Source organism: Trachymyrmex cornetzi, unplaced genomic scaffold (assembly GCF_001594075.2).
Source record: "Trachymyrmex cornetzi isolate Tcor2-1 unplaced genomic scaffold, Tcor1.1 scaffold641, whole genome shotgun sequence".
In the NCBI taxonomy this organism is placed as follows: domain Eukaryota; kingdom Metazoa; phylum Arthropoda; class Insecta; order Hymenoptera; family Formicidae; genus Trachymyrmex; species Trachymyrmex cornetzi.
Window position 1 is genome coordinate 752,497 of NW_017299961.1, and position 15,870 is coordinate 768,366.

The following is a 15,870-nucleotide window of genomic DNA, read 5'->3' on the forward strand; positions in this document are numbered from 1 at the left end:
AGTCGGAGGTGAGAGTCGTAAGCCCCTATAGTAAAAAGAAGTTATTTCGTAAACTTCTTTTGTTTATAACTTCTTAATGAGTAACGTCCTGCAATTAATACTTCCTCAAGGTCACTCGGGGTCATGACCTTGGCAACATATGTCAAGGTCAAGGTCATTGGGAGGGGGCTCCCCTAATCTACATATTTACCTGATCTTTTAATAATGATCTTTTGTTTTAACTAATTTCCGTTATTATTTTACTTGTTAAAGTGCGATGCGTTTCGCGCTTACAGCGCTTGTAAGCATAATTTGTGTTTCTTTATTATTTGATAGACAACAAGGATGAACAGATGCTTACAGCATGTGAACATGAAAATGGAACGTATTGTAAGAAGCTCAGAATCTATATGAAAATAAGTAAGATACTTTATGATTACATAGTTCCCAAATGTATGCTGAACTGGTATTTTTAGTTTCACTTAGTGGCTATGAAAGAATTCCAAAAAGAGATTCCTACTCATTTAACGCTTCTCTTCGTGTATAATCTCAAAGACTACCACACGAAAGAAATAACAGGCTACTTATCTGTTATTAAAAAAAGACTGCTATAATCAGTAAATAAAAAATCAATTTTTCAAATAGTTGTCTTCATTTTTGAAAGAAGTTAGATAATTCTTTACATTGTTTCCATACTTCAAAATTGTCACAACTCAACAAATTAAATTCTTCCAAAAAGAAAAAGGAAAAACTATTTTCCAATTACTTAACAGAAAATTATTGATCTATTAGATAATATCGGCAAAAGAAATATTCTTTTAGAAATATAGTCGAGTGTCATTTTTGCTATTTCTGTTTCACAACTCTCAGCTAAAATTACTAAATTCAAAATAAAATTTTCTTCTTCAAACTTTGATAAAAATTTTGACCAAAATTGTCTTAACTCTAAATATTCTCTATCTAAGACTCTTTTATTTATTAAAAAACGGTACACATCTCGAAATATATCACTTTGTAGAAGATATGATTTTTTTTAATCTCAAGAAAGACACAAGTGCTATTTATCAGAGATACATAACTTAACTTCGCGAACTGTGAAGTTAAGTCGCTTTAATTTTAATTGATAGAGTAATCTTTATCTAACTTATTTATAATAATAATTAAAAATCACATTTTTTTAGTTGTGTTACTTTTGGAGCAAGGAAGTGTTATGATTCTTCTAATTATTCTACATAAAAGTTTTCAAGTACAGCTTCCATCGAATAATCATTATGATCGAAATCAGCTTCCTCTTGAATACGCCTTCTTAGAGAGTTCGAGACGTTCGGTCCTTGATCGTGAACGTGACTGGTTTGAAGTAGGTCAGGACCTATATCTTTTGGTGCATGCTGCCGTCCACCACTGAATGGAATCTCATTTATTTTACAGGTACAGGTGCGCCATTCGAGCGCCTCGTTACCGTGTGTTTTATCCGCGTAGGATACACGGTAAATTACCGGGCATGCGGTTTTTCACTTCCTCGTTCGTACGCTAGTATTAACGCACATAGTAAACATTCATTAATTAACTTAACTATAGTTAACCAAGTTTGGCAGACGCATACGATTAATCTGTAATGCCTAACGCTAGCATTAAAGATGCTAATGCAAGTTGTTTACGCAATTTGTTATAGTTGATCCGTCGACTAGTGAAACTACAAATTATCAAATGGTTCTCACCGGCTGATGTAGACGATTCTTTTCTCTCCATAACATGACGCATGCTGGAAGATCGAGCACACAGGCATTGACCGTGATCGTGACTTTCGGTAAGTGGGTTAAGGCCCGTGGCTCTGTATAAATGTATTTTATAGAATCGAAAAGAAATGTAGAAAGTAACACGACGTTACGTTTAATATCGTTGAAACTCGATGCTTTGATCGCGCCGCAGCATATATGGATATAACAATGACGTGGTATATAGAGCTGTGCATTGTATTAACTTTACCTGTATGGTAAATGGTAATTTACGTAATAACGAGACATTGCTGGCTCGAAACACTAATAAATTCAGAGCTGCTATTGTCCTATAAATTATTTTGTCTCAGTTAGCATGCATCAGCGCTGATGGATTACGTTTGGCGAAGTATATAGTATATATTATACTGGAATTTATTGTTTAATTTGCCTCTTTTAAAACCGTACGTGCTCACGATATTGTGAATTTTTCGATAAATAAAATATATGTCTAATCGATTGTGTATAAGCTGTAACACATTTATATAATATGTGACATATTTTATTTTTTAATTATAAATAATAGGCTATGTGATAAAACACAAAGTCATAAAGCAGGCCGTATACGATCAATATTATTACATAATATTTGATATTAAATAATATTTTATCGATTATTTGGAAGCTACATTAAATCTCTAGATTGTTTGTTTTGAATTATTCAAAAGAGACGGCATAATATTATGCAAAATGATTATATAATAATATTGAGTATCTGTAGAGGTTACATATAAAATGCTTACGTATAAAACATTCCTACAAATTATAGTAAATGTTTTATGTTTAACGAAAAATAAATTTAAAAAAAGTTTTATTGAAAAATAACATTTATTTTTATAATAATTTTAATATTTTGTTAGTCCTCTTTTGGCTTTTCTAAGAAAACGCAATAAATTGAGGATGCTTCTTATTTACAGTCAAAGCTGTAATTTGAATAAGACACTCCCAGTCTTTTGAAGTGTTACTCCAAGCGTCCAAGTTAATTTGTGGTTTATACGCAGACTCGAGTCACAAATTTCTCAGTAGAAGATCGTCGTAAAAAAAAGCTTCGAAAGCGCTAGTCTCTTAACGACTATCAGTGAAATATCCGGAAAGACTACATACGCTGTCGACATAAATCCCAATTAAACTGCCTCATACGCGCCGGTCAGAGACACCTGTAACCTACCCGACCAGATCTAAGATACGATATAAACTATAAGTGCCACGGGAGGTGGTATTCTCCTGGTAGAGTTACTACATGCCGCGCGCACGACACCTCGCAACGCCATAAATTCCCGGCGATCGTTACAGCGCCTAATCCCAGGGAAGGATCCGAAACATTTGGGTCGCGACGCCATGACCAGAGAGGGGAAACAATCGATGGTCATGACCCAGGACACGGCTGGAAAACTGGGTCAGGATTGCTCCGTGCCCTTTCACATGATGTGAGCGTTGATTTTTCTTCGCGTAAATGCTCGCGGTGGATTGTCATAAGAGGGTAAAAAGTTTCAGAGTGCATCTTCCCGCATTGTTTTTGCTTTTACCTCACCGTCTGATAATCGTCTTTTATCGACATTAGAAACTTGTCTCTAAAACTAAGCACTCTATTTTTCTCTCTGAAGCACTTAAGGTTGTATTACAAGTATTTTTGAACAAAATGAAAAAATTACAGATTTTTTTATATTGTATTTGAAAGTAACACAAAAATTTAATGGTGAACCTAGGTAAAAAATTATTTTAACAATAAGTACACATGTTTTTAATAAAAATAATTAATATGAATTGAGAAAATTTTTACTTAAAATTGTGAATTGTTGAATATAAATATGGACCTTTCTGAACTGAACAATTTCATACATATATATAACATTCATTTTTGTATAAAGGTTATGCGTTTCGCGGGTTTCCTCCGTGTCCAGATCCATTCTTGAGATGCCAACGTTTCGTGAACCTTGCAGTCCACTTCATCAGGGCGAGGAGCAGCCTGATACTGAGCTGTTCCTCCAGATCGTTCCTTTTTATATTATGCTGCTTCTTAGGGTGGTGGAAAAACATTCATTTTTATACGGAAAGTATACATTTCCAATTTCAGTCACTTTTTGCAAAGACTATACACCTGATAGATCCTTCTAGCTTATTACCTCTTTAAATCCGTTTTCAAGGGGCATCGGAAAAGATGCATAATTACTTAGGAACGTCGTCAAGGTGGACGTTGTCGAGCGTCATCGCGGACGCATACTAGGGTCGTTAAATCCCTGCGACGTCATCGAGTCTCCCACCAAGGTCAGACCGTGACCCTGCGCCACGGCTACGCCAGGTTGCGCTGATCCTGAAGAAAATCCGTTGATCGATCACACGGCACAGCGGCGCAGCGACGTCCTAGCGCCGACGCACTTCGCGCTCCCAGGCGTTCGCTATCTTGCTGGTTCCATCAGCAGCACCACGACCAGAACCAACCGTTCGTTTCTCGTAACCTTTGCTATTTTTATACGGAGGATTGGTCAACTGTGATCACGCTAGTCACCATACACACAGCTCAAACCACCGTTAGGCCGATCGAAAATTTACTCTTTTTTTTATTGAACTAAAAAGCGAACTAACGAGGTTTTAATCTATCCTCGTGAAATATATAATTTTTTTCATAGCATATTTTCGCCCATCTACACGTTCAATATTCTTTATCCTTGGACATTTATAGTATCTATAGAATTAACAATATTTTACAGTTTCTTTTTCTTACTCACAATCGCATATCTTTTTGGTATTAATATGCTAATTTAATCTTCAGTATACAATGATTTCCCCGATTCTTTACTACACACGTCGTTCGTGTCCTGGGTTAATTTTTATCACTTTAACAAGTATACAAAAATTATTAAGGGATTCTTACACATACTTTAACATCTGTTGAAAGTATAAGGTTGGGTATTTAAAAAAATTGTATATAAATGTTATAACTAATTACTCTTAATGCGCCTAGTTTTTCGAGAAAAAGAAATCTGCAAGACACGAACATGACTAATTTTATATTAAAAATAAGAGTTAATTTGACTTTCAATAATCGTTAAATGTGAAAATATGTTACCAATAATTTTTTTAGCTTTGTGAACAGTTTGCTTTTTATATGACTTAAAAAGTGTATATTATTTATAGTAAGTGCAGGTAAAAATCAGTAAAGATACTATGTGAAATGGTTACGCGCGTTTCTTGGTGAAATTTTTTTCTCTAAAGATGCAGGTGTCTTGATCTCATATTAGAATTGAACCGCGCCGTCTTTTTTAGTTTGACGAGAAATTGAGAGCGGTATGACGAGCAATGATAAGGTATATAACCTTGTGATTACCAGAGGGAAACACTTATCGAGGAAGCATATATACTTTTTGAGTAAAAAACATGATTGCGCGATTAGTTGAGTTCCTTTTAATTTGCGATTTGTTGCAAGTCCTTGAAAAAATTCATGGCAACGTACGTCCCTGTTATACTTCAATGTTCCATTCCCAGCTATTTTATTCCACGCGGCTAATTTTCATTTTTGTAACAATTAATTTACATTTTTTCTCCCTGTTTCTGTTTGCATTGCGATTTACGAGGTTATAGTTAACATGGACCCTGTCAACGATAAATTACAGATTTTTGCATATGTCTTTTTACACTTTAAAATACCTAAAACATGGTACTATACATTATGTCCATAAAATCAGTGTTACATGGAAAAAGTCTTGTTGCATTAATCGGAATTTTGATAGATTCAACCAATAAGAAACTTATAATTAAATCTATCAAATATTCTAGTTAAGATAACCAGAAATTCATTTACGATATGATTGATATGATCAGAATTCATTTTGTTTGTATTTCTTATTGGTACAGCCAGAACATTTTTTTTCAATCTATACAATATTTATGTATAATATATATGTTAAAAGTTTCAACACTTTTATATAAACAATTAAAATAGACAAACTAACGATTAGCATTATAATGATAAACAATAAAAAAAGATCAATATTTTCTCTATTAATTTTATTAATTATGTTATTGCAAAATAAGGAAAATTAGAAATTAGGAAGTCTTCACTATTCCTTCTTGATAGTTGAGTTAGCAATGTAAACACACATTTCTAATGCCACGTTTGAATACCGTCGGCACTTCCCGATCATCGAGATGTTCTCGCGTCGCTATCAATCGGTGAATCGGTAGGCTCGAATACAACTTTCACGTATGTCTCACGATAAATCCGCTGCTGCGAGACGCAACCGAGAGAAGCGAGATCCCCGCGAATGTGAGTCCGCACGTCTCAGACTTAGGTACCCGCTGTCCCGATTAGAGGAATGAAAACCTCTCGACTTACGACAACGCGGCGTTATTATTCTTCGTCGATTTGCATCGCAACACGACCGTCGGGTGAAGGTCGGCATGACGATTTGCTGACGGGTACACGCGGCATAGACGTATGCCGGCGGTTTCGTGACTGCATAAGGAAAAGGCGGAGGTAGCTGGCTTTCTCCAAAGCCACTTAACCCGATCCAGTAACATCCATCCACCGGGCCCGTCACGCCTGTGACATTTTCAGTAGTTTAGCATTGGCCATAATAATTGGAGAAAATCGCGCATTCGCTCTCGTGTGTGCCAGATAATTACTTTCCGATCGTCGAGTGTCGAGTGAGATTTTGTATTATGTGGAATTACACTTAGTTTTGCCGACGAGTTTTATTTGACCTCATCCATATGATGCAGTATTAATATTAATATATGCAGTAGTGTGCTAATATTAATATATGAAAGTTCCTGTAATTTATTTATATTACAATATTTGTGAACAAATTTTACCAGTAAATTTACTCTGGAATATCGGAAAGTATAATTCGTACACAATTGGATAATTTGTATTAAATACACGTTTCACGTGTCCTGGATGGTCCAGTCAAAGTTTTGTGTTCATTTAATATAAAATGAATATGTTAGGAAATCATGTACGCAATATTATTTAAAAAATTAACACAAAAAATATGACACTAACACAATTTGTTAGCAAATTTCGGAAGCATATTTTTTCAGCAAAACTAATACTTATAACATGTTAAATTAATACATGTTATTCATTTATTTTAGAATTTACATTCTAAAATACATTATTTTTATTTTATTTGTTCACTTACCCATAAATTGTGTTATCTTAACATTAAGAAAAGAAATGTTGAATATTAATTTAACCCTCAAACGGCACATTGGTGCGAATTCGCATCAGCAAAATTTTTAAAACATTGGCATTCATCAAAAAGATCTTTTTTTAATAACAATTTTTTTATAATTTAAGAATAATTTAACTAAATTTGAGTTGCACTAATCGCTTCGTTGAGAAATTTTACCCCCAAGAAAGTATAATTTTGTAAGTATTTTGAAGAATATTATCATGGTTAAATAAGTGAATAAAATCACAAAATCCTAATTCGGACCAGTGTGCCATTTATGGGTGCTGGGATGAAGTGTGCCGTTTGAGAGTTAACAAAATATTCAAATATTCAAATATTCAAATATTCAAAGACCGATTTTAACACAAATACAAAATATTTTTTACTGTATAATATGTTGTATTAATTAATGTTAATATTCTTTTTGCATATTGCAACTGTAATTATCTTTTATCACAAGTTTGAAAGATTATTATATTAACGTATTCTAAATGTAAAAAGTACCTTGAACAAAATTAAAATTAACGAAGCAGTAGGTGAAAATAATATAAGTTCCAAGAGCTTTTCAAGAATTATAATTTTGTAACACTCGAAAGATAATCCTTATCTTTTAAGGAAAGTTCGTTAATGTCAGGTTTAATTATTACAGACATTGACCTAATTTTAGATATTTATTCTTCAACTTTTCAATGTCAAGTTCTTATTTAGACTCGTGGCAATTCCTATATCCATCAGATTGTTGATTCAAGGCACCTAGCTGATGTGGATATTTTAGTTAATTCAATATAGTTATAATAATTTATTTTTCGTGTAGAACTGATAATAGTATGAACCGGAAATGACAAGTTGATAAAATGAAGGCAGCTCCGATTTAAAAGAGAGCGTGGAGAGAAAAGTAATAAGTGTAGATCGATAGACGCGGAACCACTCATCATCGTGAGTAAAAAAAAATTGAATATCAAAGAAAACTTATAGCAATGCTGCAATGTTTAGAAATTTACATTTTCTTTGCGCGAGTGTAAGACGTATATAACTCGTCTAAAAAAATCCAATAGAATCAATTGACGTCCATCAGAGGCTCGAGCAACATGAGTCGTTGGATTCTATTATAGCATTGTGCCGGGAAAAAGTTGTTCACATAAATCGCTTTCGAGCGCAAACATTATTTTAACAAGCTTATTTTGCCGTGCACAGCGTGCCAATGAAATCACGAGGAAGGAAAAGAGAGAGAGAGTCACATTCCGAAAGAATTATATTTATTGCCGCATAAATCGCTCACAACGATTGTGTCGTCGTGTTTACCTCATTAAATATAATTTAAAAACCGCGATTCTCTCTTTTCCTTTCTAGGCCAATTCGTACTTTTTGATAGGGGAATATAAAGCGTGATTATTTATTCTTTTGTAGACCTCATAATATACACATAATAAAGCGAAAGTTGCGTTTCTTTTAAAATTATAAAATATTATTATATATTTTGCTCTAATAAGAAATTTTAAAGAAACCGATAATTATTATAACATTAAATAACAAATATTTAAATTAATTTACCACAAAGTATTACGAAGACAAGTAGAAAAAATTCTGACAAATATTCTTGTTGGCAATTTTTCTGTGATTACGAGTGAGAAATATTAATTAACAGGGGCGACAAATTTTACCTGAGAATATTTATAAATAAATCGAGTTTTGCACAGAGAAACGCAAGGATAGATTGCGGTCATAACTTTGTCTCAATCTCATTACTGTGGCAAATATAGTGAGAGAAATAACACAGAAAGAACCTTTTTTATCTAACCTGAGAGTTATAATGGAACCTTTCTCTCTCTTTCTCTTTTCTGTTTGTGTTGAGTAAAACAATAAGCTTTTCAATCTCAATTCTCATTAATACTGTTCGTTCGCTTTGTTGTTTTACGTTTCTCTATATAGCAGTATATATGAAATATTAGAAATATTGTGCATTTTACTGTTCTACAAATTCTGTCTGATAATTTTTTAATTCGCAACTAATTAACACTTTATTAACATAAAGTCTACTTGAAGGAGCAAGCTTTTTTACCAATTTGCAATTATAATTTAATTCTCTACATCTTTCTACGATATTTCTGCGTAAAAAGAATGCATTTAAATAATGTATTTTTGCGTATTTCTGTTAGTGATTGAAGAATTTTCTTGCGTTTATTTACTAGGGTGATATTTGAATACATTTTACGACGTTTTAATTTTTCTGAAATATACTCCCAACAAGAAAGTTATGTAAACAGAAAAGGAAATAAGATTTCTTTATACTTTGTATACCTTCGTTTTTAGCTTCAAAGGATGAACAGATTTTCGCGAAATTTTCCCTCGTATATTTGCGTTTTCATGAACGAATCTCACGAATCGAGAGAGAGAAACTCGAATTTATTCTGCTGCATTTAATCTGAAAACGGTTTAACAATATAACTATATGAAAATCAGCTATGTATGAACCACAATAACGACAATCAACGGTCGTCGAATACACGGAATCTACCATAATTAACTATGCTTGGTAAATATACATATTTGTCTTGATAAAACAACGGTAGCGGAATAGATGTCCCGAAACGAGCTCATCGAATTTTAACTGTATCTGAGAGAAGCTTCACGGTTGATTGATCGATATCTTTCACACGAGAAGGAAAGCCGATCCTTCCGAACTCGATCCTTAACGATTGGCAGCGTACCGTTAGCATCGGGAAAATTTATGGCCGCCAAGAGGATGCTAACTCCACGCGATGCATTTAGCACTTTAATATCCAGCGTGAGAAACACTACGAATAAAGACGTAAATCGAATCGGTTATGTCGTGAAAATTCTCTCTTCCTGCGAGTGAGCGCATTTATTTGTAGCTCGATCTAGTTTTATCCCATTTATAATATCTATATCTATAATGTTTTTATAGTTTTGTATAGAACGTACACAAAATTCATACATCCTGTTTGTGACGTATATTAATTGAATGTAAATTTAATTCATCCTAATGTAAATTTTAATTCTAACTTCAATTTTTGGATTTTTCTCGTTAATTTCTTTCGATTAATAAAAAGTTTTAAGATACGTGGTTTGACAAAGCTTTATAGCATCTGTATAGCATATGTATGTTTCAACATGTACAGAATGTATAACCTACGCATTAATACATTTTTACAATGTAAACAAATTGAATGGATATAAATTTAATTCATCCTAGTTGTAAATTTTACTTCTGGCTTTGATGTTTCTGATTGTCCTTATTCTTCAATTTAAAAGTTTCAAGGTACACACGTTTCAATAAGCTTTATAGGAATCCAATAACAAAAAGTATCACTCAATGTGAGAGAGGATAAATGAATACCTGTTATTTTCGTAATATAAATTTTAACAACGTTAAAGTTTCCGCGCCAAACATTTACGACGAATTGCGATTTCACCTCGTTAGGAGTTTATTGAGTACCGTTCATTAAAATAGCGAACTCAATTTTGCAAAATTTCACTCTTCGTCTGTCTCTGTTCGTGCTGATGGCCAAACCAGAGAGGTGGGCGTCTGACGCGTGGGCGATATTTGAAATCACGAACTTCCTTTAGCGTGCAAATATCAAACGCCCACACTATTGTTCGCTATGCAGCGACGGGGATGCACTGGCAATGACGCAAGAGGGGATATAATGCACGCGACACAAACACAGCAAAGGAAAGAGAAAAAAGGGGATTAATGGTAGGGGTATAATCGACACAGCTTGGCATAGCATTTGCGGATGCGAACGGTCGCTTTTTAATCATTTCGTAAGTACAAAGGCGGACGTGGCCGACGAGAGATGAAAAGCGGGTAGGTGCGAGAACCTGCCGCACGTACCGCACCACAATCTGATCGATACCACAAATATTTACATGTACAATGGAATCGCATTATTCCGATTGTATTACCTTAAGCTGCGACATTTGCCGATGACTTTAATTAGCAACAAATATCCGCGCGATAATGAGAATGCGAAACGACATTTTTTTCGAGTAATCAGATGTGCACTGTTAAATTTTATAAGGTCAAATTAACTTAATGTGAGTCGCCATTGCTCTTACGCAATAATATTATTTTTTACTAAAACAATGGTTATATTTGACATTATACAGTATCGATTTAACATTATATAGTGTCAAATTTAATTATCATTTTAGTTAAAAATAACAATATATTTAGTAGGAGCAGTGGCGACTCACATTAAGATAATTTGATCCTATAAAATTTAACAGTGTGTACAACTGCATTAGATTATCAACGCAATCGTGCGAAATGTTTCTTTGAGTAACTACGGCATTCTGGTAAATGTCGTTCAAAAACTGGATACAAAGTATCTCTTCATAAATGCCATCTAAAACACACATGCGCGATTAAATTATACGCATATGCGCGCTTACGTATTGTGTACACATATATATACAATATAATTTATGCTTCTATAAATATAAATTTTTTTATTAATTAAATTAAATAATATCTCGGTACATATATCTCCGCGGTACTATAAATGAATTTGTCTTTTTGATTTTTACAATTTGATTGAATTTAATTCGCAATTTACATAAAATATATTTTTTAAATTAAAATGTATGTAATGAGTTGCTTGTTGGCTGACAAACGAGCCATTGAGATTAATGAGCACGTTTTTAGCGCACCATCAATTCATTTTCACTTGAAACTATATTCAAGTAACTACGAAGTGAAGTGTCTGCGAAGAAAGGAAGAGAAAGAGAGATAGAATTTATGAAGCCGGGCGCAGAATTTCCCTTCGTTTCTTCCCAAGATCAATCGGGACAACTGGATATTCATGAGCTTTGAAGAATGCACTGAAATTCCCATTGCTATTCCCTGGAAATTACTATGTAAATTTATGACGAGGGGAACTGTGTGTGATTGATGTCGGTATGGAATATTAAATCACACTAACAATTGCAACTCGATTATCGCGGATATTGATAACGAATCTTTTCATAAACAATTGATAACACGGTCCATATACTAATTATTCGTTTTTATCCTATAAATATTTAATCTTTAATTTGTCGCGCGAAAATACATCGTTAAATAAAATAATTTGGAATCGCCGCAATTCCATGTGACCAATTAAAGGGGTTAAAGAAAAATAATTTATATTTTTTAAATAATTTTATTTTATTAACTATTTTAAATCAATTCAAGGAATCAAAATTAACCGAAAATTTCAATCCTTTGTTACAAATTCTAATATGCTTACCACTGATAAAATAATAGAATATAATTTCACAGAGAAATTTAAAATCAGTCTTTTTTTAATTTACGATTTTGGGATATTTATTTCATGCCCGGCTATACATATATTTAAGTTTCTGGGTGTAAACAAAAATTTATATAAAATATCGTTGTATACGAATGGACTCATGTATATCTTGTTATTTTTGTATCTAAAAAATATTCAGAGAAAAAGTTTAACAGTTTGTTCACTGATAAGTAAAAATTGGAAAACTCATAAAAAATATGGGTTTTTATAAATTATATTCATATATTTGATTGTGTTTTCGCTAAAATATTTCTTGACGATACCATAGAATGTTTGTTATGCCGCGTAACAACATTGACATAGAAAATTTTTGCGCACGCTATGATTCAAAAGCTTATTCTATATTTTTATATGTAAAAATATATATTTGGAAATCATGTAAATTCTAAATCATAGTAGCATCACGATTAATTGCTTTCAATGATAAATCAGAAGATATGCAAAACATTAAATTGCAAATAATTTTTTAAGTATTGAACAATAATTACTAAGTTAAATTGCCTAGAAATAATTTTGATATATTTAATTAAATATATTATATTTTAAATTACATTTTTTACTTCAATTTAATTTATTTCAAATTGAAGAGAGAAAAATTATTTCCAGAAATGATTAAGTTTATAGTGGAAGTTCAATAAAGAAATTATTTTCTGTTATTAAATTAATAACTGATCTAATATTTCCTTTGTAAATCTATTAATTACCGCAATCACGTGAATTTTTATAAGCTTTCGTTAAATCAAGCTTTGAACAAACTGAACACATTAGAAATAAATACATGTTTGGTAGAAAGAGAAAATTTAAGAAATTAATGTCGAACAGCATCTATAGATATCTAAAAGAACAATTTATTTAAAAAAAATAATTACATGTCCTGGTATTAACTATTTTAAATCAATTCTAGATAAAGGAGTCTCTCTAAGTTGATCAAAAATTTCAATCCTCATCATTATAAAGTTTGATGTTCTTTTACTGATATCCATAATGTCTCTGATAGGCAAATCGATTGTACCCTTCGTATTGTTGTAACATGTCAGATTTTCCCGGAAAATCGCGTGTATGTACATGCATATGTTACGGCTTTACATAGGAAAATTGAATCAGTGGCTCCACATGTCATCCAAGTTTGCAACACGCGCACAAATCTCTGTGAATCCCCATGTTGGGATCTCTTAGATTTTTCCTCTAAATTGCACTTGGCTCACATCTCCGGCAGATGGTGCCGTTTGTCCGCTTGGCGATCGTTACAAACGTCCGTAGGAGTCGGCGCGATGTAAATGCGCGAATTTCGAGCGCAGATCACGCTCTTTCCGAGACGCTCAGAACTGCAGGATCTGATTGATCCAATCGCGAAATTCCGAGATACGTGTGTAAACGCCCGGTTGATCAGACGCAGTGCAATCGATTCCCCAGCTGATGATTCCAGCAAGAATCCATCGCTTATCTCGCGCTCTTTGGATGACTATTGGACCGCCGCTGTCATCCTGATAAAGGAGGAAGGTTGCAAGTTACAATATTAAGAGATATATCTCTTTATAATACATGTAATTCTTATATATCATTGTGTTATAGTAAAAATATTTAAAAATATCTTTATAAAATTGAAACGTCTTATCAATAACTTTAAGATAATTCTTATACATAACTTTTGTCTTTTGAATTCTCACAGAAATCCAATTTAATACTGAAAATTACTGTACAATAGTGTTTTCATTATTAAAAATAAGTAATTAATAGTTACTTTCCAGTATTAAATTGTTGTAAGGAAACATAATAGTTACCTAAAAATTTATTATTATTGATATAAAAACTTGTAGCAATAATATTACAGAATATTATTGCTACAAAATTTTATATCAATAATAATTTATTTCTAAGCAACTATAATGTGCGAAAGGTATCTGTAAGTTATCTTCTGTAAGAAAGGTATATCAAGATATTTTAATTTTCTAAAGATTTTCTGAAACATTTTTGTTGTGATATAGTCATATATGATTGTCAAAATAAAGTGTATTATCGAAAGATGTAAATTATACGGACAATACTTTTTAATTGCTACTTTCAATCTCAAAAATCTCGATGAAAACTTGAAATGGTACGGCGACTTTTTTCATTTCTATAAAATCGCCAAAACAACTGACCTCGCAGGAGTCGCATCCGCCGTTCCTCCAACCGGCGCAGATAAATATATGTGGAATATGCTCAATGTAACCCGCGTTTTTATACATCGCTTCACATACGGTATTATTGATAATTGGTACTGCAACCTCCTGTAACACGGTCGGCAATGGTCCCTCTGCAAAAGTAGACAATTATATTTTTAGGTATCTACGCGATGAGTGATAATAATTTTACTTGTATAGTTTAATATAAAATATTTCATCTAAAACAGTTGACAATTTTTTTCTAATGAACACGTATCAAATATTAACACTCCGTTTGCAATTTGGATTTTTTTTGGCACAAGCAAAATTTTACCTTCAAATTTCTCAGAAATAAAGGAGAGCAGAGTCTGATTTCTCCTCTTAAAATATCTTGTTAAAAAATTATTTGGTAATATAATAGAGATATTAAAAACTAATCTTAATTTTTTTTATATATTTTGAAAGTCGAAAACGGCGAATTATGATCGCAGATGGAGGGTAATTAATATGAGGATATAAATTCCAAGTTGTATTGTTGCTTCACTTAATTAATTATGACAATGCATTTTAATACCGTCGTAAAGTTTCCCCAGCTAGTAACATAGGCGGTACGCTCAATACAGGTTTCATCGTCGTCGGGCAGGCAGATCGGTAAAACATTTGGTTGGAATGGCAGAAGAGGTTCATAGAATCGCAATAGATCAAGATCGTACTCGAAAGTATACGCGTCGAATTTTGGATGGCTCGCCACAATTTGCACTTTTCTCTCCTGATATCCATATGGCTTATCTTCATTCGCCAAATCGTGCTCGCCGCGTATGTTAAGTTAGCACCCCAATATTGAACTTCCATAGTTTAGAGTTCCCATTTCCATGTCTGTGAAGCTGCACCCCCTCCTCATCGAAAATCAAGTTCGGAATAGGTCAAAAATTTAGCGCTAATTATGCACTACACAATAGAGCCAAAAATTTAAAATATAGCGTCAATTCGAATATAGAGCGTTAATTCCAATATTAGAGCGCGCCGCACACTAAAGTAAATTACCTGATCGTCAAATAATTAGGAACCTCGATTGATTATGGTATCAAAATAATCCTTAGACATTCTAGTTTCGAAATATTGTGCACACTGAATTTTGCGCTCACTCTTAAGTCAGTCAAAATAATCGAAACGTCGCGGAAGACCGCGCGCCGCGCCCTTAAGGATTATTTTGATACCATGATCAATCGAGTGCGTAATTACCCGAGTAGAAATTGAACCTCATTTCTAGCTAACGGTTAGCTAGAAAAGTTGTGTCTTAGATAACTGTTGTCTGGTATTTCTGGCTAGTTACTAGCTAGATATGTAACGCTCACTTCTCCTAGGAGCTGTACAAAAAAAATTAGACAGTAGCTAGACAAAATGTTTAGATAACTGCTGTCTAGTATTTCTGGCTAGTTACTAGCTAGATATGTAACGCTCATTTCTCCTAGGAGTTGTACAA

The 15,870-nt window shown here is 33.1% G+C and overlaps 1 protein-coding gene and 1 long non-coding RNA gene across 3 annotated transcripts in view; one reads left to right on the forward strand and one right to left on the reverse strand.

The window, feature by feature from the left end:
• LOC108766979 (uncharacterized) overlaps window positions 1-15,870 on the forward strand; it is a 62,628-nt gene that overhangs the window by 35,270 nt on the left and 11,488 nt on the right. Inside the window, exons 2-3 of one of the 2 annotated variants that reach the window (XR_001940406.1) lie at window positions 1,652-1,786; window positions 2,756-2,921. This is a non-coding gene — a long non-coding RNA (uncharacterized LOC108766979). Of the gene's footprint in view, window positions 1-1,651; window positions 1,787-2,755; window positions 2,922-15,870 lie in introns of those variants that run through there. The other variant, XR_001940405.1, reaches the window with a different exon arrangement.
• Window positions 13,121-15,870, reverse strand: part of LOC108766977 (transmembrane protease serine 11G) — an 8,874-nt gene continuing 6,124 nt past the window's right edge. The window contains exons 2-3 of the mRNA XM_018516581.1: window positions 14,385-14,539; window positions 13,121-13,727 (exon numbers count right to left, since the gene is read on the reverse strand). Coding sequence (XP_018372083.1) covers window positions 13,563-13,727; window positions 14,385-14,471 — 252 coding nt within the window. The 5' untranslated portion in view covers window positions 14,472-14,539 and the 3' untranslated portion in view covers window positions 13,121-13,562. The remainder of the gene's footprint in view (window positions 13,728-14,384; window positions 14,540-15,870) is intronic.